This window comes from Anas acuta, chromosome 1 (assembly GCF_963932015.1).
Source record: "Anas acuta chromosome 1, bAnaAcu1.1, whole genome shotgun sequence".
Lineage (NCBI taxonomy): Eukaryota > Metazoa > Chordata > Aves > Anseriformes > Anatidae > Anas > Anas acuta.
This window is the reverse complement of record NC_088979.1, coordinates 162,261,936-162,286,303: the sequence shown is the minus strand read 5'-3', so window position 1 is coordinate 162,286,303 and position 24,368 is coordinate 162,261,936. Positions and strand designations below refer to the sequence as shown.

General features: G+C 50.3%; 2 protein-coding genes and 1 long non-coding RNA gene across 6 annotated transcripts in view; 1 reads left to right on the top strand and 2 right to left on the bottom strand.

The window, feature by feature from the left end:
- TCF20 (transcription factor 20) overlaps nucleotides 1-1,467 on the bottom strand; it is a 112,100-nt gene extending 110,633 nt beyond the window's left edge. Inside the window, exon 1 of the mRNA XM_068669028.1 lies at nucleotides 1,282-1,467. The gene's annotated coding sequence lies outside the window, so the exon portion shown is untranslated. The remainder of the gene's footprint in view (nucleotides 1-1,281) is intronic.
- LOC137849449 (uncharacterized) lies at nucleotides 455-6,610 on the top strand. The gene is made up of 2 exons (XR_011091879.1): nucleotides 455-922; nucleotides 2,415-6,610. It is a non-coding gene; the product is annotated as an uncharacterized lncRNA (long non-coding RNA).
- Nucleotides 6,611-10,107: 3,497 nt separating this feature from the next.
- Nucleotides 10,108-24,272, bottom strand: NFAM1 (NFAT activating protein with ITAM motif 1). 4 transcript variants are annotated; one of them, XM_068669052.1, is made up of 6 exons: nucleotides 24,078-24,272; nucleotides 21,662-21,997; nucleotides 20,783-20,892; nucleotides 18,304-18,402; nucleotides 14,093-14,179; nucleotides 10,108-11,692 (listed from the first exon to the last, which is right to left on the bottom strand). In XM_068669052.1, exons 1-6 carry the CDS (start codon nucleotides 24,130-24,132, stop codon nucleotides 11,633-11,635), a joined length of 747 nt encoding a protein of 248 aa, XP_068525153.1. In that variant the 5' UTR covers nucleotides 24,133-24,272; the 3' UTR covers nucleotides 10,108-11,632. The 4 variants fall into 4 exon arrangements, 3 of the variants coding, with proteins under 3 accessions (XP_068525153.1, XP_068525154.1, XP_068525156.1); XR_011091878.1 differs by lacking the exon at nucleotides 10,108-11,692 and adding an exon at nucleotides 14,922-15,000 and having other exon boundaries at nucleotides 14,107-14,179; XM_068669053.1 differs by lacking the exons at nucleotides 10,108-11,692; nucleotides 14,093-14,179 and adding an exon at nucleotides 15,012-15,953.
- Between the last annotated feature and the right edge of the window lie 96 nt (nucleotides 24,273-24,368).

Here is a 24,368-nt window from a genome sequence, read left to right as displayed (position 1 = left end):
GGGGAAAAAAACAAGCCTTCACAATCAGTATTCCCTGCTCACCGTTTTGCCCCAAGTTTGGAGCATTTACTGCTATAACTGAAGTCACGCTGGATAAGATTTGTAGCTTCCATTACAAATAAACTCGAGGCCCAAGCTTCCACGAAGAAGTGCATAACCCTGCACATCGGGGCCACCCTGCAGAGTGCTGCTGAGGACCCCAGAGCCACCCCAAGCAAGTCGCAAAGCATGGGCAGCACGAAGGGGGCAGCTCTCAGTCCTTGAGCGCTGGATGCCCTGGCCCTGAACAGGGCAGCATCAGCAGGGCTTGGTCCTGCCCTCGGAGGCACTGGGCACGCAGGGGACAGCGGTGGCTTGCTCCTCCTCGCCCCTTAGCTTCGCTTGTTTTGAATTCTGATTTAAAGAGCGTTAGTTAGCACCAGCACGGCCAGCCCAGCGCCTTCCCCTGGAAGGGAGCCGCGGTTTCTCCCCGGTCCCCACAAGCCAAGATAAGCGCTGGAAGGAAGCCACCACCGTCCCAGGGGCACTCCCAGCTGGACGGAGCCGGGGCACGCGGCCGCCCCGCGCACGAGGAAGATGCTGGCCGAGCTCAGGCGTGGATTATTTCAGTATCACGGCAGCGAGGGTCACGGGCCGAGGAGGAAATGGAAAAAGGAGAACGACAACAACAACACCACCAACACCAACAAGCAGCCGGCCTCCGACGCCAGCTCCGGCCACGCCACCGTCTCCGCTCCCAGCGGGGTCTCCGGCCCTGAGCCTTTGTCGCCGGAGGACGGCGTCACCCGCGTGTCACCCACGGGCACCGTCCACAACTTCCAGTCACGGTCCTGGCGGGCACGTACATCCCAGGGAAAAGGCAGCCGGTGCCGGGACGGTGCCTTAGCAGGACGTGGGATCACCCTAACGCTCATCCCAAAAGGTCAGGGAGGGCTGGGGGGCATGCGGGGAGGGGGCAGCGAGGCATGGGGCTGCACGGCGCTCCCCATAAAGCATCCACGGGTGGGGAAGGAAGCAAGCAGCAGAGCAAGGGGGCTGGGACACCCACGGAGCCCGTGATCGAGGCACCCCACAGCGCGCGTGGGGCCCCCATAGATATAGGGGATATGGGGTGGGGGGGGGATGGTTTCGCGGCTGCCGTCCCCAAACCCACAACAAACCCAGGGAGGGGGGGGGTGGAAGGGAAGGGAATAAAAAGTCCCCTCCCGCCGGGAGAAGGGGGGGACCCGCCCCCGGCCCCAGCCCCGGCCCCGCCGCCCCCATCCCCGTCCCCCCGCTCACCTGGCGGGGCCGCCCCTCACCGTGCCATGGCGGCACGGCCCGGCCCGGCCCGGCCCGCGGGGCTCCCGGCTCCCGGCTCCCGGCTCTTTGTTGCGCGGCGGGGAGCGGGGCACGGATCCTCTCACGTCATGTGACCCGCCGGGGGTGTCGGCTTTTTTTTTTTTTTTTTTTTTAAGCTTTATTTATTTATTATTTATTTCTCCCCGCCCGCCCTTCGAGGTGGCTGCCGGCGGTGGAGGAGGAGCGGCGGGCGGGGAGGGTCCCGCGGCGGGGCCGCGGAGCGGAGCGGGGCTCGGGGGCGGGCTCCGGCGGCGGGGCAGGGCCGGGCCAGGCCCCGTGCCTCAGGGCCTGGCGCCGCTCCCCCGGCGGGGCCGGGTGGCAGAGCCCCGCGGGAGTTGCTGGCCCTTGTGCCGGCTCCTTTTTTTGTGTGTGATTTTGGGGGGGGGGGGGGGGGGGAGTTGGGGGTCGGGGGGCAGCTCAGAAAAATGGGAACCCTTCATCGAGTGCAGCCACAAACACAACGAGCAGCTTCCCCTCAGCTCGATCCCCAAGGCTGCTGTTACACCAAGGCCAGCTTTCTAGGCACCACAACACAGCACCCCACGAGCCAGAGCCTCCGCCAGAGCTCTCAGGCCCTAAAACCACCCCAGTAAAGCTGAGGGGCTCGGCGGCCACCCAAAGCACACCAAGGAGCCGTGAGACTCATCCAGCCCTGCCAAAACTCCTCCACCTGCTCTGAGGGGAGCGCTGGTGGCTGCTCTGCCAGCAAGGTCACGCTTTGGCACAACGCCTACCTGCCTACTGCGATAAAGGCACAACAGCAGCCAGAGCACTTTTAGAAAGTCATTTTTTTTCGGGGAATCAGATTTTATGTGGTGTTTGTCCAATGCGACCAGTGTTAAAAAGGTCTGGCAAAGTCTCTGACCACATGAGCTCGCTGCCAATTTGCTTTTCTGCTCTTAATTTTAGAGTCTACTGTAACATTCCCCCCTCCCGCGACCACATTTCCCTGATAGCGATAGTATTACATGTTAAAATCCACACATAAATTAATCTTTTAAATGGCGATCTCCATTTGAAAGATTTTTTCCCCACTGCCTCTCCTCCTAACCTTCAGCCTCTCCCTTTCCCAGCTCATTACAGGAAGCAAATCTGCAGATGAAAACATGAAATAGAACCAGATCCCGCCAGAGCATCAAACATGAAATACGCCAGCGCCGCTCCACAGACGGCATAATCAATGCCCTCCTTCCCACAGCAAAACCACCGAAATTCTTTGTTCCTGCGCATAGCCGTCCCAAATCTCTACAGTTCATCACTTCCTCCAGCAGATGAGATACCCCCCCCAGAAACCATGTGAGTGAAAACGAATAATTGCCAGCTTGGAATGAGTGCGCACAGGCAGCCAATAAAGGACAAAAACACAAGCTCATCATTAGCAGAATGTTGTGTCGGAAAATAACAACCCTCGCCCCTCAATCCTTATCCCAAAGGAGACCTGCAAAATACTCCCAGAAGATAAATCTCATAATTTAAACTTGTCAGCCCCTGGATACTAAAACTCATGGGTTTAACAGAGGTGTTGCTTTCCTAGCCCACTGCAGCCTCCCTGCTGACCTCTCCCATTGTCACCCACACAAACAACCCGTTCTTCGCTAGTGGTCCAGCAGGGAACTAGCAGCTTGTCAGTCACTGCTGCTCACACCCTTTTGCACTCCATAGGTGCTCCTTTTTTTTTCTCAAGTGGTCAAATTGATTAATATAATTAGATTAAACTAAGAGCAATTGCATCTAGCCTGTAGTTAGCTTGAATTTTGCTGCTTTCTGTCAGATCTGATAAAGAGACCCTGAGCCCAAAAGCTTGTTTGCTTTTTCCAGTTATATCAGTTGATCTAATAAAAGATATTACCTTTCTCCACAAACCTTGCTTCCCTAGGATCCTCAGACCGTCACAGCTACAACAACAACACTTTTACTGTCTTGCCTGCTCTGATTCTTCCAGATTCTCTTATCTGTAAAATACAATAAGATGAAACATACTCTGTATCGATTCTTATGCTGTTTTCACAACCATAATATTCAAGTACCTTCTAGGACTACATTAACTAATCAACTGTCACGTGTGGGGTTTGTTTTTCTTTGTCTCGTTCTCTCTCCCCAGGAAGAAAATGATGCACAGAGCAGTGTTTTGGTTTTGTGACTTCCTTTTCTTTCCCTGCTCTATTCTTGTTGCTCTGCATTTGTACCAGAGAAAATGAGGCTGATGGCAATTTCTGTGATAGACCTTATTTCCCAGGGAAGTTAATTTCAGAGTGTTGAGCCACCCGTAGAAAGATGTCTCCTGCACAAAGGAACATTATAATATGTCATTCCCAACCAGAGAAAAGCTAATCTGTATTCTTGACACTTGGGACAGAAACTTCCTAAGAAAAAAAAAAACAGCTTTTCCCCTTCTCCAGAAAAAGAGTTTCAACCCGTGATCCTCAGTACGCGAGGTTCCGACAGGTTGCTGCGAATTATTAACACACAGGCCAGCACTCTGCACAGCTATGAACAGGAATATCTGGAAACCACAAAGGGTAACATACCCTTTAATCGCACTGAAACACGCTGCCATAGGACTGCTGGGAGGGAGATGGTGGAAATAAATTATTTCATGCTAAAACAGAGAGAGCGTTTACTCCTGTGTAAGGAGTCACGCTGCCGCTCCTCAACGAGGAACCCTAAGCAATCCCACGTGTCTAAAAGGCAGTAGGTACAACATTCGAGCTACTGAAAGGTAGGAACTGAGGTGAAGGGAGGAATCATCTGTGCTCAAGCACTGAAAGCAGAAATACCAGAAGACCTCAGGGAGACGGTAGACAGCAGATTTAATATGTTTTTGCAATGTGATACGGCAGCAAAAATCATGCAGTTAATTTAATTTGGGGTTGTAAAGGCAGAGACCTCTTCTCAGAGATACAGGCAATAGTCCCATTTTTTAATATAGTGGCGAGACCGCAGTTTGAAGACATGTTTAGTTCTGGACAGCTCAGTGCTAGCTAGATGTCAACAACTTGGAGGGAAATAAAAAAAAAAAAAGAGGAACATAAAATGATAAAAAAGCTGGAAGGGATTACAGTGTGTGTAGGTTGGCCAAATAACAACTGTGAAGAGCATCACGGGATTTGTGTGCGAGAACTTCAAGGGTGCAGAAGCACCAGGGAGCGAGGAAGGCTGCTTATATCAATGTAAATGAAACGAAGCAAAGGAATCATTAATCTGCAAGGCAGCCTCTCAGAGGAGCTCCCATCACCTGAGTCACAGAAGACAATCAAGGAACAGAGACTGCAGGGAGGGATTAGATGAGGACGCTATGCCCCTGGGATGTCCCATCTCTGCCCGTCTAGCTGCTCGCTGACTGGGACATCTGCCGAGCAATAGGTCCCAGCCCTGAGCATTGTGGAAACTTTCCCTTTCTACTCCATTGCTGGAGATACTTGAAGACCAAAATAACCACGCTAAATTCCAGCAGGTGACCATGGAAGGAGTGCTGTATTCACAGGGGTCCAGGGGATGTTTGTTCCTTCGGACTTTTTCCCTTTTAGCACTGGGATTTTCTGTAGATGTCACTGGCTCATCATCTGGTAAGGACAGCAGTGCCACCACTCCTGTGTTTTAATATTGTCATCATGACCTTCTCTTGGGTTACACAGGCCTTTGAGTTGTTGTCCTGGGCAGCGCTCACCTCTTCCAAAAAGTCTGTGTCACCCAGAGACAGCAGTTAATTGAAGTGAAAAAATAAAAATAAAAATCAGAGGCTTTATTACTCCTTAATTAGAGTAATGAGATCAAAGCAAGTCCTTTTTCTAACACAGTAGGAAAGCCAACTTGGCCTTGCACCCATGCCACCTTTATATCACGTTGTGGCATCGCAGGAACCCGACAGCACAGTCCGTCGCTCCCAAGCAGGGCTGACACGCCGCAATGCCATCCATCCCGAATGTACCACGCACACGTTGCTGAAAAAAAAAATAAGAAAAATAAAAGCCCAGACAATTTTATAAATGTTCCGTAATGGGTTTGAATGTTTTCCCTTGCTGGGCCTGTATTTTTTAACAACACCCTTAGGGAGGTATGTGCAGCGGTAATTATCAGTCCAGCCGTACACAAAGCACACAATGGTATAGCCTTCCGTAACTGTTGACATTAAACAGCTTTTCTATACATAGAAATGTCACAATCCCCATGAAGGAAACCTCTCTACTTATTACTGAAATGAATAACATGGCCTAGCACACACAAGCATACAGCAAATACAAGCTGGCTAATATTTGGGCTTGAGATAGCCTCGTAATGAGTTGCTGAAGCATACGCCGAAATGAATTCATCACCCCCCCAGTGTATCGCGGACCTCTGACTGTTTCACTTGCACTCTGCCTAATGGCCCGTCTTCCTCTGGACAACATATGCTACAAGCCTCTCTGTAATTTCATGCACTTACTTGCAGGGTTGGCTTTTGTGTTTTTGCTTTTAATCAAAAGAGGGAAGTGTTTTCTTCTTTAAACGTAGCTTTTGTCGAGTGTTAGGACTGGCAGTGTCAGCTCTGGAAATTCGAGATTAATCAAGCAATTAAGAATTGATACCCAGTGACTTATCAGGAGAGTTGCTGCATTCATTTTAGCTCCGCGTGAACCCAAAATAGCTAACCTGGTTTTTATGGACAGCAAGATTATTTTAAATCTTCTGGGGAGGAGGAGAAGAGTTACAGCTCCTTTATTAAACCGATTTCTTCAAAACCCACACCTGCGTTCTGCGCATTACTCAGCAGAGCTGGTGAGCACAGAGAGCCATTCCCCAGAGCTGCCGTAGTCCAGACTCACACCCTGCCTTGACCTGAATGAGCCTGAAAGCGCGCAGAAATCCCAAGGGAGCCGAAGCTGAGCTGAACTTTTACTTTCTCTTCCCCACGTGCTAGCGCAGCGCAGCCCCGTGTGAATAAACAACCCAACCGGGCAGGAATTGCATCACATCGAGCCTGCGGTTTCCTTTGGAGTGTTGAAAAGAATGGCAAGCATTCCCATTCATCACCTAAGGACTGGGGCTGCTTCTCCTCACGCCTCCTGCTCCGGGAGCTCGGCATTGGGGCGGTGAGGACAGCCCTGCCGTCCCTTCGCCCAGGCGCAGAGCAGCTCTGCGAGCAGCTGCAGCCATTTCTCTTCCTTCCCTAAGCCCTCTCGACAAGCTCGGGAGCTTCTTCAGCAGTCAACAAGACTTTATGGGGTGGACGTGCAGTAATCCATCACATTCCCTCCATAAACATTTATTTGGGGAATTACGGCATAAGTAATTGGGCTTTCCGTGGTGGTTTGGCTGTTACAAGCTCCCCTTACTGCCAAATGGTGGGTGGCTCCCCAAAGAGAGCAGCACCTCGTCCTGCCGCGTGGAGACCTTGGCCAGGCAGGGGGGGGCCTGATCAATACCTGCGTGAGAAACCACAAGTGAAAAGCAAAGTGCTGCAGAAACCGGTGGTAGAGGCTCAGAAGGAAACTTTTTATTTTTATTCTTTCCCCTATTTTGTAAAATTAAAGGGAGCTCAGCAGCTCCTGTTTACCCAGCGACTGGCTCCCACCTGGACGACCTGATGTAAGAATGTAGGAAGCTGAACCTTGCTCCCAGCTTTACCTCTGACCCTCTGCAATTTCGGAGAAGTCATTTAACCTCCTGAGTCTCCATTTCTTCATGTATGAAGCTGAAATACCCAACTGAGCCTTGCAAGGACTCTTGAAATCATTGGTTTTAATGGCACATGTCAGTGTAAAGCGCTGCTGGCAGCGGTACAGGGCTAATTCCCTCACAGCTGCGGTGCAGGTATTTGGGGTACAATTATTACCCCTGGAAGCGCCTAAAATTGTAGGCAGACTGGTCTTCCAGATGGGACAGAACAGAGGCCCACACTGGTTACCAGGAGTCACGGCGTTTTGGAGGAGCCCATATGTTGGCTTTCCCCGTTCACCCCATTCCCATTGGGGTCAGTACGTTCTGGCTGCTTACAGCAGGGCAGCCCATCTGCCTGGCCCTACCAAATCTTCGCGTGGCCGAGCTACAAAACATGAGCCATGTACTTCAGAAGGAAAAGTGGAGCTCCAGGAGAGGTTTGTGGGCTGGTGGGGACAAAGCCTCCCTGCGGGCATGGGGCAGAGCAGGTGTGGGGTTACCTGTAGCAGCCATGCAGCCTGACCAGGCTCAGGAGCCTTCAGCATTTTCCTGACAAAGCAAAGAGAACCAGCATAAGTTGTGATGGATTTATTTTCATTATTTTATTTTTATTTTTTTTCTTTTTCCCATGGGCACCCCTTACATTTCCCCAAACCCAGGATCAGACGTCCCTCCCAAAATGGTGAAAAAAGTGGTGGCAACGCGAAGCGGCCCCAACACCTGGCCAAGTTGTGTTTGGACATGTAGATACCCGGTGAAGTCGTTCCTCCAGACTTCACGGATTCAGAGGAGGGGAAGGTCCTGTCCCCACGTCCCCATGGGTGCTGGTGGCACCTGGGCCGTGGCGCAGAGCTGTGGGGTCTGGGGCACCCACTGCAGAGGCTGGAGGCAGTCGTGGCAGGGGCTGTCCTGCGTGGCTGGAGGTGCCCGCCCTGGGGGGCTGTGGTCTGGGGGGCTGCCAGGGGGACGTGGGCAGGCAGGGGACAGCAGAGGGAGCAGAGAGGACCTAGGGCACCATCTGGTGGCTTCACTCACCGCCTTCCCTAAATCCCCGACGCGCAGGGTCACGGTGTTGCGTGGCCAAGGGCTGAAGGCACACCAGGTCCTCCCAGGAGACCGCCCAGCAGGACAGAGGGACCCCTACCCTTGGCCCAGACTCGCACACACTTTGGGCACTGCTGGGTGGGACTGCGGCCCAAACTAGAGCAGTAATAACCTTTTTTTTTTTGGGTGCTGTTCAGTGAAGTGCCTCCTTTTGTAAGGCTCAGCCCTAGCTAGGTCTTTAGACGCTATTGCCATAGAGATGATTAATGACAGTGATACCCACGAGGAGGGAAAAGAAGACAATTAGGAGACAGGAGCAAGGAAGGAGAACACAGAGGACTACAGCGTGGTCATGCATTTCATTGTAGCTACCCACCACAATGAGCTCTTTCTTGTCTACAGATAAAAGGCAAAATATAGGCGATGTACTTCACGCTGCAGAGCAGAACCCATGCAAGTTCGTCCTCTACAGAAGAGGATGAAACCACTGACACACTCACACGCGCTCGGTTTTTCGCCTCCTCAAAGGCAAAAAGGCAAAGGCTGGAAAGCGGCGTGAAGGGATTGTTTTAGGGATGGGATGAGCTCAGTGCCACCAACACCAGCTAAGGCAACAGGGTGAGACACGGCATCCAGCCCTCAGGACTGCGGGCTCGCTCCTGGTGGGGAGGGCAAGGACCTGGCACAGCCCCTCCTGTAGCGCAAGGCAGACGGTGCATTCCCACCTCGCACCCCCGTTTATTTTGATAACGTGTCTCCGCTTGCCTGAAATCCTGTCAATACAAGGGAGAATTTCTCCTAGCGCTCCTGGCGCCGGGGAATCACAGATGACAGCACCGTAACCCGACGGCGCGCTCTGCGCCATGCCGGGGGAAGCGAGCAGAGCTTCAGCCCCCAGGGACGCAGTTTTAAAGAGGAATCCATTCTCAACATTCAATTTCAGGCAAAATGTTGGGAATAAACACGACTCAGCCCTCAGCTCTGTCCTGTGTGGAGCTGGGGGAGCTGATCGTTAATTTTTCTTCCTTTTATTTATTATATATATTGCTCCACACTTAAAAATGAGCTCCTTTCCTCTTCCTAGTAACATTCATTTTCCGCATCTCTTCTCAGGGACCACAGAGCCAGGTGAGACAAAAAGAGCATATGCCCGTTTTCTATTTTATTTCTCCTGAACAAATCTCAGCTATAAATAGCTATACCAATGTTATATAAATTATATTTACTACTTTCTCCTACTGGTGCCTGAAGGCATTTCCTCATACCTCCTTGGAAAACTCTTATCGCCTTGAAAAACACCCCTTCTCTCACAATCTTCTCCTTTACACCTTTCTCTCTCACAAACTCAGATGCCACTGCTGCTGCCCACAGTTTACCATGCCAAAGAAGCGGCTCTAGCTGCTGTCTGCGTAGCTTCCAACCTTCCTTCTCCTCGTGCAGCAGCCTTGTAGCCTTGCAGGGCCAAACCAAAACCCCTTGAAATCAACACAGCAACTCCCCGTGACTTTGACGAGCGCTGGCGCACAGCCCAAATCCCCAGCCTTCCCAGTGCTTCTTGGAAATTTCAACTTTTTCACTTAATTGATCGCAACCGGTTGCGATTCGTTCCGTACTTCAGCACTGACTGGTCTAGAACAGCCCCTATATAACAAGGACCATTTTTTTCTTATCTTGCATTTTAAACGGCTTCAGCTACTTAATGTATAGAGCTGTTCAGCCAGAAATGTAAGAAATGCTACTTAGAAAGGTAACGGAAAGACGAGACAAAACAATTCACTGCAAAGTGAGATCTCTGCCAGGAAATTTTTAGTACTAACCATTGTTTTTAGTATTTACCAGATTAAAAAAGCAGAACACAAAAACCAAGCAGCGTTACTTTGAAAGTTTCAATTCTTCATCTGATCCACCACCTTCTTCTGAATATTTTATCGCTATACTGCAACATATTTATAATTCATCTCATCATTCTTCAAATTCGGTAAGGAAAGAAAATATACCTGTGCAATCCTTGTAATTTTTTGTCCATGAAGACAAATGTTTTCTCCTCGTTTATATTTCTGGTCACATTAGTAAATACTAAAATAGTTGAGTTCAGAAATATTTATTTATAATTATTACGATCGTTTAACAAATGGAAGACAGGTCTAATAAGGCATGCTGTCTATTCATTGCTCTTTCTGAAATGAATTCCTCAACACTGGGAAGAGAAAAAGCATTTTCCTGTGGTTAAAGTCCAAATTGCATGTTTGAAATCTCTTCTAATAAAAAGAGCAAAGCAATAAGCGGATTATCTCTTTAAACATAGTATAGGAAGGTTGGAGGCCCCGGAGACATTTTCCATAGCCTCTATCTCTGATGCATAGCAACATTATCTTCAACTAGAGAGGGTCCTATGACCCTGGAGCTCAGTTTTAATTTGATCTTCTTCTTTAAAGAGGTTTCTCTGATTCCTCTCAAGTTATGCTACGTATTGTTATTTTGGGTTGGTTTTGTTTGGTTGTTACTTTGTTGTTGTTTTTTTAATCTGAGATAAAACAGCCTCAGCTTTTTGATCCACTGGTTTGATCGTGTTTTATGGATATTTAACGTAACTTCTTCCCTATCAGAACTAGGATATCCATCAGCACAAATGGCAGGCAAGTCCCAGCTGACAGGAGAGAGAGGAGCTTAAATAGAAAATTCATCTCTAAGACCTCCCTCCTCACTCCAGTTGTTACAGATTTCAGAACTGGGGAAACTGGGGAGCTTGGCTTGAACATCTCTGGAACACGGACCCAGATCTATTCAGCCCCAACAAGACATTCTCCTGGGATTCCCAGCTCCTTGTTCCTTTTCCTTGTTCTGGAACGGGCACTGCTGATGAGACACAGTGCCAGGCAGGGATATTTTCTCTGGCTTCCTTTTTTTCCATCTTTATCTCTGTTCATGCATCCATTCCTCACCGTATACTGCTGATATTGCTGAAGGGAAAGCATTTATTCCAAGGCACTGATTTGAGTCGGCTGAGTTCGGTCACAGCAGGCATCTGTGACTACTTGATGGGATTAGCAGATTATGAGAAAGCATGTTTCACTGTGGGGTTCCCGAGAAAGGGAAAAATGGGCAGGTGGACGTTTGGATCTCAGTTAAACTATGCATGAAGGCCTGATGGCTGCGTCAGGGAAGCTGACACAGGATCAGATGGACTGCTGCAAGTCAGGATTGGAAGATCAGGCCAGCAAGCAGGGAGGGCTCTGGATCACGCTATCACTTACAGAGGATCAAGATTCAAATATTTCAACCAGGCCAGGTGAGAGAAACATGCACCGATCCCATCTGCACCATGTCTAAGATACGTACGAGCGCTTGACAAAAACCAGCTTTTCTTTTTGCATCAAACAGCTTTGCTGCAAAATATCTTCACCGCATCAATGCAGACTGAGCCCCAGTGGGAGTTGAACAGCTGTATTCTGTTGTTAATGAAGGGCAGTTTGGAGGGAGCCCGGGGTTCACAAGTCCCCCGTGGCTGTGCCCTGAAGTCACTGTGGGTCTTCGCAGAGAACTGAGGATGCAGAAAGTAGTTCTGTCGTGCAGGAAGATGTCTGGTCCACACAGAGTCAGTTTTTCCCCGTTAGATATTCTCATACAGCGTATCACAGGATTCTTCTAGAGTTCCTTGCTTCTCAGATGTCTGCAGAATGATGAAAAGGAGGAAAAAGAAATGGAGGAAAATTATTCAAAAGAAGATGAATTAATTCTTAATCAGCAGACACTGACGTTTGCTGTTGGAAATGGCTATAAGTGATCCACCGCAATGGAAGCCACTACACTGAGCAATGTTGCTCCGACAGAGACGAACGTGACTAATCCAGCCCAAGGGATAAAGATGCCTCCTTTGGTTGTCACTCTTCCCCCAGAAAGCTGTCAGACAGGGAGGGGAGGGAAAATTGGGCTCGGCAAAAAAAAATAAATCACTCTGGATTCTGTGAAGGAGGAATTCCCTGACCTCCTCAATCCTGTTTCTTCAACAGTCGAGCCTATTCCTCACAGCCGCTCCCGGTGCAGACAAGGCGCTGACAGACTGATATTTGAAGCGCCGCGTGGCACAGGCCCGCTGTAAGCAAGGTTACGCAGCAAGCAGCTGAAGTGCCAGAGGGTGAATGGAGCCCTACCTACGCTAGCTTTTTCTCTGCTGCCACCACCAAAGGGAAGCGTTTTCCAAGAGCTGAGCAGGGCACCTCCAGGCACGCACAGGCTCTGGAGGATTAACCCCTCGCCACCCATGCTGGCTGGCAGTGCACCGACAGCTCGCAAACGCTCCCATTTCGGGTGCTCCCCGCAGTGGCTGCTGTTTCAGAAGCCCCTTTCTGCTCCCCCTGAGGTGGGATGCAGCAGCGGGGCCCTGCTGCTCGCACCTCCCTGCCTTCTGAGCAGCACAAGGACTGGGCACGCACTCAGTGCCCGTGAGAGCCCACCCCAGCACCTCTCTTTGCTTTCTTCTCCTCTGTTTCTCCCACAGAGACCACAAGAGCCAGATCCGCTTGCACACAGCCGCTTCTTTGCCCTTGTTTTGTTGCTTTGTTCCTGCTCTGTTCCGCAGGGCTGCTGACCCCTAAAGCAGCAGCTGAGTGCTGTGGGCCACACGCAGGTGATTCAGCACAGCCCAGACAACACCACGACGGGAAAAACAAACACAGACACTGCATCTCCTCATCCAGACTGAATCATTTAGAAGGGGGCAGCTGATAAAGGTGTACAGAAGAATAAATAGGACAGGGAAGGGGGCTCAGGACTTACTCTTCTTCCTACCCAACTAATTCAAAATGCAGCAAGAACACAAAAGCAGGGATGCTGTCTTTTCCAGTGCATCTTACACACCGGAGCATAAGGCTGCCTATATATCACAAACCATCCTTCCCCTCAGCAGTCAGTTGCAGTAATCAGGTACCTGCCCCTGCCTCTGCTACCGCTGCTGTGGAGCCGCAGCACTAAGTGCAGGATGCCAGGGGCTCCGGGAGCAGAACACTCTGCAGTTAGCTCTGATGTAGAAAAAGGCACTTGATTTTATTCCACCTTTTCCTAAAGCTGAGAGCTGTGAAAGTGCTTCAGACACTGAAAAATGCTGTCCTTCCCAAAAGGGAGGGACAGTGCCAGCTGAAGCTGGCTCCATGCTGCACCCTGCGTAGTTCACCTGGGGAACTTTCCCCAGCAGGACATCCCTGGAAGAAGAAGGGGACATTTTTCAGGAACGTTTTCCAATGTTAGAAGAGTGAACGTATTTTTTAAGTAGATAATAGGTCTGGAAGGCAAATGAACAACAGAGATCTGAGGGCAGGAAGGAAACGTTCACTGGGGTGCCTGATGCAAGCGTTGTCCCTCTGGAACAGCTGGTGCTTGCCAAGGGCAGGGTGCAGGGCTGTGTGGGACCCTGGTCCATGCCGTATGGCCCCCCCAGTTGATCTGTGCCTGCATATTCCCAGTTGTGGCTACTTTCATTACAGGTGGTTTGGTTCCTCATCTCTAACTCATAACTCCCAGCCCAGCAAGAAGATCCAAGCCCAAAATAAAGCCACGCTGCCTTTTCCTGCCTCTCTTCAGGCCAACTTAGCTTCTGTTACCAGAAAATGGCTCTCAGGTGCTTAATGCCAGCGAGAGCAGAGGTGTGCCCAGGCTCTGCCCCCAGCGCATGGATTCCTCTACCCTGGGGGACTTCGTAGCTGCTGAAACAACCTGGAAGGGACAATAGTGGGGGACAGCATCTGGTCGACTCTCCACAAACATCCGACCCATTGAGAGGGAGCACCAAACATCTCGGTACCTTCCAGGGAACGGCACACAGCAAAGCATCTGCCTGCCAGAACCGGTAACGCGGCAGCAGCAGGGGCTGTGCCGGAAGAGGGAAGACACAGCACACGTGCAGCACAGCTGGCGAGGGGATGCCACGTCCCCTTCTCCCCTTCCAGTGGGGCTGGAAGTGGGGAAATAGCAGACAGCCTTAATGCCAGCTGGGGCTGTGGCGACTCTGGGTTTTCTCTTCCCATGTGCCCAGTGCGTAAGGGAACTCTCCAAGATTTTTTGCCCCAGCCCTTACCTTCCCTGGAGGCTTCCTTCTGGGTTCTGGGTTCTTTGTGTTGCTCTCGAGGACAGAATAGACCTCGACTTGCTGCGAATTCAGGCACTGCAAAGGGAAGAGAGGAGAGAGGACGGTTAGAAAAAATGCTTAGGTTTAAGCACATCTAATGGCCCACTGGGTTGTTCCCCAACTCGTGCCTGACGTTTCTGAGGAACCCCTGATGTCTCCAAAATGCCAAAGGTCGTGCCCTGAACTTGTGCAAAAAGAAAACCCATTTTCCCCTGAAATCTTTACAGTGCAGCTACGTCACGGTCCTTTTTCAGGCTGACGCAGACAGCTTTTAATCTTACCTACCCCACGCAAGGCAGTGAGAGAACAATGGCAATGCCCCTGCCTCCGTCCGCTCCAGACTGACACAGCAATGCAAAGTGAAGGCCCCTCTGCCTCCTGAGTGGGTACTGAGCACCATGGGGAGCACGGGGCACAGGCAGCACCCTGCATCACCCAGGACTGCTTAGGTGCCTGACGCCCAAAAAGCTCTTGCTTTTGGTTGTTCTGGGCACACAAGGCTGAGAGGAGAGGCTAGGCTGGGCTTCTGGGTCACAAGGGCTGTTGAAAACAGGAAACCTTATATCAGGCACCATTTCTATTTATTGTCTGGGTTTGGTTTGGTTTTGGTTTGTTTTTGTTTTGATTTGTTTTATTTTATTTCCAAGCCAGAACTCTCCTTCCTCCGTAGAGTGAGCAAAGCATAATAATAATAAAAAAAAAAATCAATACACTTGCAGGCCCACAGACATATCCACGGTCCCGCACGGCTACGCAGAGAAACACACACACATCCTACATGTGTCTGCACCCGTTGGTCCCGCAGGTAATCGTGTCACAAGAGATGCATGTCAGTTTGAGTGATGTTCCAGATCTGCCTGAAGGATCAAACATAACAATCAGGAGGACTTTTCCATGTGTGTTTCAGGGATGACAGCAGGTTGCCAAGGTGGCTGTTTCTCTGGCAACGGGAGGATGGGAGGAGCTCCCGCTGCAAGAGGGGCAGATGGTGGGAGTGCAGAGACTGCAGAGGCAGCGAGGCGCCTGCAGCACAGCGAGGGGACCAGCAAAGTGCAGGGGGTTGAGTCTGGGGCTGGTGGTTGTCTGACCCCAGCCCCCGGTCATTTCATCGGGAACTCAAAATGTTCAGCATCTTTTCGGGTGGTGGCCGGCGAGAGCGTGGTTTGAAGAGGGTGAGGTGATAAAAGAGCAGTGTTTGGGAACGGGGCTGGAAGAAGCACTGGGACAGGGTGGGCTGCGGGCAGTGGAGCACCACGTGGCTCTCCCGTCCCCACTCCTCCTCCAGAAGCAGCCCGAGCATTTCACCTGCCCACTCGCAACAGCCCACCTGCCTCGAGCAGCCATCCCCAACTACTCGCGTGTGCACATGCGCACGCAGAAAATCCCATTTCCCCTTCCTCATTTCCAATTCCCTTTGTGGTGCTGGCTGTGAGGACCTTGTCCTGCGTGCTCTGCTCCCAGCAGCCCGGCTCCATGCCCCTTGCCATGACAGGCAGCCTTCCACTGCTCCAGTCCCAAAGCCACTTGCAAGCCAGAAGCATCCTTTTGGTGCTTATCCCCCAGAAGAGACTCGCTCCCTCTGCAAGCCCTCTCCTCGTGAGGGCTGTTAACAACGCCCGTCCTTTGCTGGCCAGTTGGAAAGCTGCTGTCTCCCACTGCCATTTGCAAATCAACTCCTTCCACTTGGCCACTGACCACCTGCTACTGGCACCGCGGCGGCACGCGGGCCTCTCCTCCCTGCTGCCAGATGCCTTCCCGAAAAGCTCCTGTGCTCTGGAACCCGCCTGCGCTGCAGGAGCTCTGTTTGCTGCTGAAAAAAAAAAAAAAAAGAAAAAAAAAAAAAAAAAGCCTGTTTGAAGTGTAAAACGGATGAAGCGAGGCCCTCGGATTGTTATTTCCAAGCTGCTCATTAACAAGGCAGCCGAGCGGGAAGATGGAGGAAAATACAGATTTTGGTCCAGCCAGCACAATGAGCTGCTCCGGGGCTGCAGGAGGGCAAAGGGGCCCAATAACGCATGGCAGCACAGCTCCCCTCTCTCCCCCACACACCCTGCAGGGTTTTTTACTGCCCCGAGCTGTTTTTCACAGCTGACACCCAACCCCGAGGACCCCACGGTAACCCGTGGTGCCTGGAAGAGGTGGTGGGGAGGGCATTTGCTCCTGGTGATGTGCAGCAGAAGGGCTTTGTAGGAGCTGTGCTAGGAGCCTTTCTGTGCCAGGGGAGCGCCCTGCTGCCAGGGAAGACAGCACAGAGCATTTAATGAGCTGCACCAGCCCGTTCGAAGCCCTTGTTTTGATGCCCAGTCCTGCCTCCTGCTGCTCCTGGATCCAGGCCTGCAGGAACACTGCAGCTCCCTGACTTTTTTTCTGGACTCTGATCTGCTTTCCCCCACGGATAGCACATCTGGCACGTGCTGGCCTCCCGTCCCTTTACCTAATCCTCTTTATCTCACCGCTCAAAGTCTCTTCTCACCCATCCATCCCATTCCCTTGCCTTATCTTACCCCTGTGCCAACCACAGATTTCCGCCTTCCCCACAACCACAAAACAAGCGCCGAGTTTAACACCAAGGGACCTCACAAAGCACGGTCTCCACCCCAGGGCTCTCCCCCTCTCTCCCCCATTCCCCTCTACATCCCACCTTGCAGCTCCCACCTCCTCTCCCCGTGCCATCTCTGCTGCCCCACGCCCCAGCAAGTCCCAGCAGCCGCTCCACGGGGCAGGCTTGACCCTATAACACGCACCAGACGATTCGAGGCTGCTTGCAGCTCTGCCAAAGGGGGCTGCGCCGCCTGCCCTGCACGCCGGGCTGGCCAGGAGCCCTGAGCAGCTGGCGGGCAGCTAACAGGCTGCGGGGCAAGGCTGCGTGGGCCAGGTCTGGAGGGCTCCTGCACGCACAGGAGCTCAGCCAGCTACCAGGACTGCCTGCGCCTAAGGCTGGCTCTGCTGGCTTGCTGTATGAGCGCTAGCGGGGCCTCCTGAACAGCACAACATGATGAAACATGTAATTAAGATGGAGCTAAGGATGCATGACGAGGCCGACTGAGCGAGAAATAGATTTGATTTTTTCTTTTTTTTTTTTTTTTTTTGTCTCCTTGCAGAAATCATCCACTTCAGCAGGAAACTTCCCATTCGGATTTTTAAAAGCCTGAATTAAAAAGAAATTACTTGATACAAATGAAAAGGTTTATAACCTGCAACATCCTTTACCCAAAGCACTGCTTTCTACCCAGAATAAACATATCACATGCAATATACAGGGCTTTCTTCTAAACCTCTATTCCAAAAACTGAAGAGCCACAAAACAGTGCCCCCCACCTGGGAGGTGAGAGTGAGAAGGGGGCAGGACTGCCTTTGTTTCCATATCTGCCCCCTATCAGATTTCCCTGCCTCCTTGGCAGGGCTTTGCTCCTCTCTGTAGTACATTCTCCAGAGCTCCACTTTGTTTAGTTTAAATGATTCATGCAGCAGAGCTTACAGGTTTTCCTTGGAGAGGCTTTTCCAGTCCTTACAGACCTCACAGTCAGAAAGGTTTCCTAATATTCAGGCAACATCCTCCTCTGCTCACTTTCATTTCATTCCTCCTCGTTTGTCCCACAGACCACGTGAAAAAAAAATAATCATTCCCTTCTTAGCTGAGTGGTCCTCCCATGGGAGTAAAAGGAAAAAGAAGGAATACATTTTAAATGGAGCTGGATGGGCTGTAAATGTGATTAGGGATCACGGTTACTTGAGGTAGCCAAGGTCTGGGCTTGACATTTGAGGAGAGCTGCTCCAATCCTATTACCTCTGACACTGCTGCTACGGGGCGCAGGGAGAGGCAGTGTTTGGTGTTCTCCAGCCTGGGAAATGGCAAAAGGAGTCGAGTGGCTGGATTCTAAGCGATGAAAAGGGATTCTAAGTGATGAAAAGGGATTCTAAGTGATGAAAAGGGATTCTAAGTGCTGCCCACCACTGCTGGAGCAGGGCTGCTGGGCATGGCGCAAGGCGTTGCCACTGGGATCGGGATGGAGACGTGCAACAAGCACAATCCCCAGAGGAGCAGAGCACAGAAGCAGGATCACCAGCACCAGGCCGACTGCTTGCTTCACATCACAATACTGGTATTTTATCAGCTTGCCTGTGCCACGGCAGGTATGGAGGGTGATTCTGGTACTCACGTCATAAACAGGAGAAGGTGGTGGCGGGCTGGCTGAAGGGGGCCGAGTTTCTATCTTCTGCCTCAGTATATTTAGCTGGTTCCTCTTAGGACACAATACCTGCTCAGGACAAGACACCAAATCACACATTTGGAGAAAAGACCAGCTCCCCCAAAACGAAATGAACGCAGAGTCATGTCAAAGCCAGCTGCTCACACATCCCGAGTGTTTCCATAGCAAAGAATGCTGACTCTACACACAACACAAGCCCTCCACTTTCCTTACCACAGGGTAAAAGGCAGAGATATTGAACAGCACACAACAATACTGTAGGACAGGGAGAAAAGCAGGGCCACATTCAAAGTGCGAGGGGGATTTTACAGAGGCACAATGCAGTGACTTTTGTCAGGATTTGGCTGGGAAGATGCTAGTAGACAGAATCTAGAGAAAAGCACCAGGCAAACATTAATGATGACACACAGTCAGTGAAACACTAACATGCAAGTCCAGCACAGAGCTGAAGGAAGAAGGCCTCTTCCTCTGAAATGTTTCTTGCATCAGATGACTTCTCCTTGAACATGCTCCATTCATGCTCAGATAAGGGTTAGCCTGCTCAGCAAGCAAGAGAAGGAGGCAGAAAAGGCAGCAGGCTTTGCTAAGTATCTCTGTTCTAATTCGGAAAGAAGTGGGCTGATTATATTCACATCACATGAAAACGATGAACTGCTTTCCAGTCCATTAGTAACTAAGGAGGATGCTAAATAGCTTCTCTTAAAGATAAACATTTTTAAACCAGCAGGTCTGAGCAAGCTGTGGTGAGAAATATGGGCTGTGTTCTGCGGGAGGGCAACTGTAATGACTGCCTGATCTCCCCCGGCCCCCAGGAGAGCCCGTAGGTCTGAGACTTGCTGGCCCACCTCAGAACCTAGGGCTGCCAAGCAGCAAGTCGTGGCTCTTTCCCCCTCCACCTGCCTGCCTGCAAGGTAAGTCTCACGAGATTTGCAGGCCTGCCAGCTGCTGCCTCCCTGTTTCCCATCTCACGAGCTCTGACCGTGTGTGCTGAAGCCTGATGCTCCTCGGGGCCAGAGGTCTGCGGCAGCAACACAGCCTCCACACGCAAAGCCCGCTGTTGTGGTGGCAGAGGGCAGCTGGTACGAGGAAATATGGTGGGATACACTGCCTATAAAGCATCAATCCCCAAACTCCGGTCTGAAAGACATCAGGACTACTTAAGCCAGCCTTGAGATGGCGGGAGGAGTGTAGAGGATACTGTTTTGAATGCCTGGAGGAGGCACTACGAGGAACAGCAGATTTTGCTTGGTCTACAGAGATTGCAGTATCACAACTTCAAAGTTTTTTCCCCTGTCTCATTCAGACCTTTTGCCCCTGCTTTTGGCTCTTCTTCTCCTGCTCTGTATACCCTTTCTTCTCCACTTCTGGTTTCCCCTTTGCCCTCAGCTTTTCCTTACCCAACCAGTCCCAGCCTGTGCTTCTAGTCTTCTCATCCAAGTCCCTGTCAATCCAGTCTTAACACCCTTCTCATGCTCTAGGACTTCCTCACTCTGGCTCCCAGTCCATTTCCCTCCCAAGGCTCCTCTCTTCCATCCTCACAGGATTGCTGAACGTGGAAGGTGCCTCTGGAGATTGTCTAGACTGATCCACAGCCAACTAGCCACATAGTCAACTAAAACAGGTTGCTCCTCAAATCCTTATCTCACTCTTTTTTTCCAGTCACTTGGGACCTCTACACAGGCTTCCTTGGGATCCTTGTCCTGTCCTTCCCCCCCAGCCTTGTCTCTTAATGTTTTATCCGCTGAGCACATGCCCAAGGTTCTGGATCCCATGCCCTCCACGCTGCAGACCTCTGTCTTCTACAGTGCCCATGGCTCAGGAAAGCAGTTGCACAGTTTCCTCGCACTCAGGTCATGCCTTTGCAGCAGAGTAGCTCCCATTTTGAAAGAGGATTAGACATGGGGAAAGCCCTGCTCTTCCCCTGCCACCAGGGCTGCAAGAGACTTGCTTTGGTGCCCAGGCCACGCTGCCTGTCAGACTGACACCGTGTGGAAAGGCAGCCTCGCGTGGGCTCCTTTAGAAAACCAAGCTGATAAACTGACACGAGCCACAGCCGGCCATACACCAGCTGCAAATTTCCAGAGACCCATCACAAGGCTACCTCTGCTTGAATATTCTCAGGGCCAGCACGCTGCCGGTGTGACTTCTTGCCCTGTGTCAGACCCTTGCTCTAAAGCAGAGCATGCCACAGTCAAAATGGTTACCAGAATGCCTTTAATGGACAAATCAATAGCTCGCTTTGTCTCTCCTGTAACCTTTTTTTCTCAGAATGACTGAACTTAAAAAAAAAGAAAACAAACCTGAGACAGACACCCAGCATGGAAAATTTCAGCATGGGGAGTTCCAATCCAGCCAAGTTAGAAGCAAGAGAAATAAATTCCTAGAATGGGTCACGTCAGGTATTGGTTTTTATTTGCTAATAACTTGCCTTTCTTTTCCACACGAGCAGAGCTGTTGCAATGATGCTCAGTGCAGCCAGAAGTGTGGTAAAGGTAATGAGGATGTCCCACCCATAGGAGGTCTCGGTGTACCCTGTCTCTGTGGGAAAGAAGGCAAAAGATTCACAGTGTGAGTGGAAGCTACAATTGTGTTGTGTTTTTAACTCTGGCCAAAAACCCTAGGAGAGTTAAACTACAGAAGCAGTAAAGGTTATACAGATGCACACATGCTTCAAAACACAGCCTGACTGAACAGAGAGCAGGGTGCAGCTGGAGAATCATGCAAAGGAGACGGGATATAAGCAACTGCACTTTGTGGTGATTAGAGGGAGATGATAGAAATATGAGAGCCAAAAAGGGTGCTAGGTAGGCAGAGGCCGGCAAAGGTCTTTAGTGATAGGGGTAGGAAGGCAGATGGTGGAAAGCACACAGGCTACACAAACTAGTAGGGTGGGTACAACAGGCACCTCTGAGCAGTGTAGCAAAGCTCTTTCATCACAGCTCTTCCCATTTACCCTAAGAAGTTTTCCATATCCAGCACTCAGCAATGCAAATCCTGCCAGTCAGCAGCATGCACGGCCTTATAGCATTCCTCTTACCTTGGCCAGAAGCTCTCCCTTGTTTTCTAGGCTGTGCATCAATAGAACAACCGACCCCTTGTAGCCACACAGAAAAGGGGGAGGCATTACGGTGAGCCCTGTGTAAAGCACGTTCAACCCTGATGGCTTTAAGCATTGGGCATCAAGTATTATTCCCACCTGACTTCATAGCTTGTTTGGGTAGAGGAAAAGAAAAGCAAAGATCATCTTTTCACAGCAAAGGCCAGCTGCTTTTTAACTGTTTGCCTTCTTTTCTGGATGTTCACTTACCTCTCACAAGGATATACACTCCATTTCCCATTTTCTGGATTTCACCCCACCGGACCTCACAATAGTAGGTGCCAGAAGAGTGGCTTTCAAGCGGCATGGTTTTGTGATTGTAGGATTTGGTTATGGACGTATTCTCTTTTCCAGGGGGGATTTGTACATGTTCAGCCCGATCATAGATGGATGCCCTCTGACCCGATGAATTAAACCAGTAATAGGAGATTAAAAATCTGGTGTATTTCAGAGTGTAAAGGAAAGTGACTTCACAGGGGATGGACACTTCTTCCTTGAGCAGTGCAACTTGGATTAGAGGATTCTGCTGTACGTCGACATCTCCCCCTGCAAGGGTGATAATTGTTAGCAGGCACCTAACATCACCATAAGTCAGGAGAAAATTGCTGCCCCAATCACGTGGTGAAAATAAACATATGTCGGGAAGCACGTCTGGAGCGAGCACTGTTGGCCCTTGTCAGAAACTGAGTGATGCAGAGCACATGCCCCGTGTGATCTGCCACAACTCTTAGGTCATTGCTGCGTGATTGGAGATAGCTTGTTGCAATCACAGACTTTCCCTTTTCCCTCGTGAGCGCCTCGGCACAATGCTGGCATACAGAAAGAGCAGAAATGAAGCAGGAAGTGTACTGATTTTGTGCTGGCGTGACACTGTTTACAGAGGATGACTGGAAAGCGGTTTTCTAAGGTAAACACTCGCTGGGCATCCTCTGTAACTCCTGAGTTACAACCCTCTGCTTGGGCGTGTACACATGCACGTGATCACAGTGCACCAGTGAAGGCGCTGTGTGCAAGCAGGTGTGTCGGTGGAATTGTGCATCTCCGAGACAAGAATAAGGAAGGAAATTGCATATTGTACACTGGGCATGAGAAATAAGACACAGCTTAATCGCTCCTAACTTCTGCTGCTGTAAACGGGCAGCAAAGTACGAGAGTGGATGCTAGATGCAGTAACTATCTGCAGAGGACTGCAGATCTTAAATCCCTATATGTGACAGTATTTCAGGTAGGGAGATGGGAGAACATGCCCTTCACGTGCTTCCTCCTTACTCAGGTCTGTTGAAAGCAACCTGTCACTGTAATTCTGTAGACAATCACGTTGGGTATTACGAGAGAGGATGAGTAAGCACAGATGGGAATCCACACCACTCCCCGTTTTGCAAAATAAAAGAAAAAAAATGAGTAAGCCACAGGCTAGTAAGGAGCCTGGGGTACAGAACCTCCTGGCAGCACAGCCAAGTCTGGGTTTAACATCAGTCATTCTCTGGTAGCTGATATATTCAGCAGCTGATATCGCACCACACAGAAACCACCTTAAGAGGAAGCCTGTGCAAAGCAGTGTTGCCTTTAAAAAAGGGAACTGGAAACTTGCATCAAGTCTTGTTACAAAATGAAAGACTCAGGATTCTTTCCCAGAGGTGAAAATAGAAGGGGAAAATACAGAGAGGGAAAGTAGAGGATGGGCAGGCTTTTACTTCACGGGTTTGATGGGACTCTCTGCAGTTCGGCATCTACGAACAGGCTGATAACCAGGCATTAATAAGGCAGTCCCAGAGCACAGCCAGGCTTGCTCTCCTGTCACCACGCAGTAACACCGCATCGCAACAGCAGCATCACCTCTGCCTGGTGGGGCTCGGCATCAGAGGAGGCAACGCTTGACTTAACGCTACTGAATGCAGGCCACTAAGGAGAACAGAGGGGTGCAGTAACAGAAGGAGGGCACGATCACTGTCCAGAACAGACTTCAGGGGAGTAACAGCACTTAAGAAAAATCCCCTACAGATGACACAGCCAGGCACAATACCCTAAGAGTAAAGAAGAGATTAGGTTACATCATTAGGAAGAGGTTCTTAGCTGTAAAAGCAAGTGAGATACAATACAGTCCTACGGGACGCGGTCTTTGTGAGTGCTCAGCCCTGTGTGCGCTAGATACAGCGTTATGGAAAGAAGGCAACAGAAAATCCCGCAGCCAACATGGGAGTGATAACCTGCACAGTCCCTTCTGTGCCTTATTTTCAAAAATAATTCATCAGCCTTATCCTCATCTGTACCCAGCAGAACACACGTGAATGTCGTTTCTATACAAGACATTGCAAAGCATTGCCCTAACAAAACAGAGGAAAGATCCATCTTTTTGCAGCATCCCAGGAGCCATTAGCTTGAGAAGAACATGCCAGGGATAAAGCCCAACCATTTTATTTAGGTTATATAACCCTTCTCCCATGTTCCCCCTTTCTTAAGGATTCTCTCTCTGAGCTTTGAAATGCTTAAAAGACAGAAATAGCAGCAGTGTGCAAATTCCTAGAGGGGAGCTCTGGAAATTAGAAAAAGATAGCAGCTGGAAATGCTCTAATATGAACAAACGTTGAGAGTAAACAAAAGGAAAAAAAAATATATTTTTTTTTACCTTCACAGAGAAGCGACCAAAGAAACAGGAAGATGACTTTTAGATTAGAGGCCATGGTAGGGTCAAAAGGCTGTAAGAAAGCAATCAGATATGAAGATCCAAAAGGCAAAAGAGATTGGATTTTGTCAGGTATTTTCACGCCTGAGGAGCTGTTTGATCCCCTCCCGTTTGTGCAGGGACAGGCGGGACAGACTCGCACTGCTTTTGGCAAGCTCTTTCCGGCAGATGCAGGCTCTTCTGCTTTTCTGTCAGACTCCTCCCTGCACTGTGGGTCATTTCTCTGTACTATTA

Excerpts from the sequence above, each read along its gene's own strand:
- NFAM1 (XM_068669052.1), bottom strand. The coding sequence starts at position 24,132 with ATGGCCTCTAATCTAAAAGTCATCTTCCTGTTTCTTTGGTCGCTTCTC. Across the intron at positions 18,403-20,782 it reads TGCTCGTGTGGAAAAGAAAG|GTATTGTGTCCTAAGAGGAA; the intron begins GCAAGTTATTAG and ends TGTCCTGAGCAG. Across the intron at positions 14,180-18,303 it reads CACCTTCTCCTGTTTATGAC|TGCCTGAATTCGCAGCAAGT; the intron begins GTGAGTACCAGA and ends TTCCCTTTGCAG.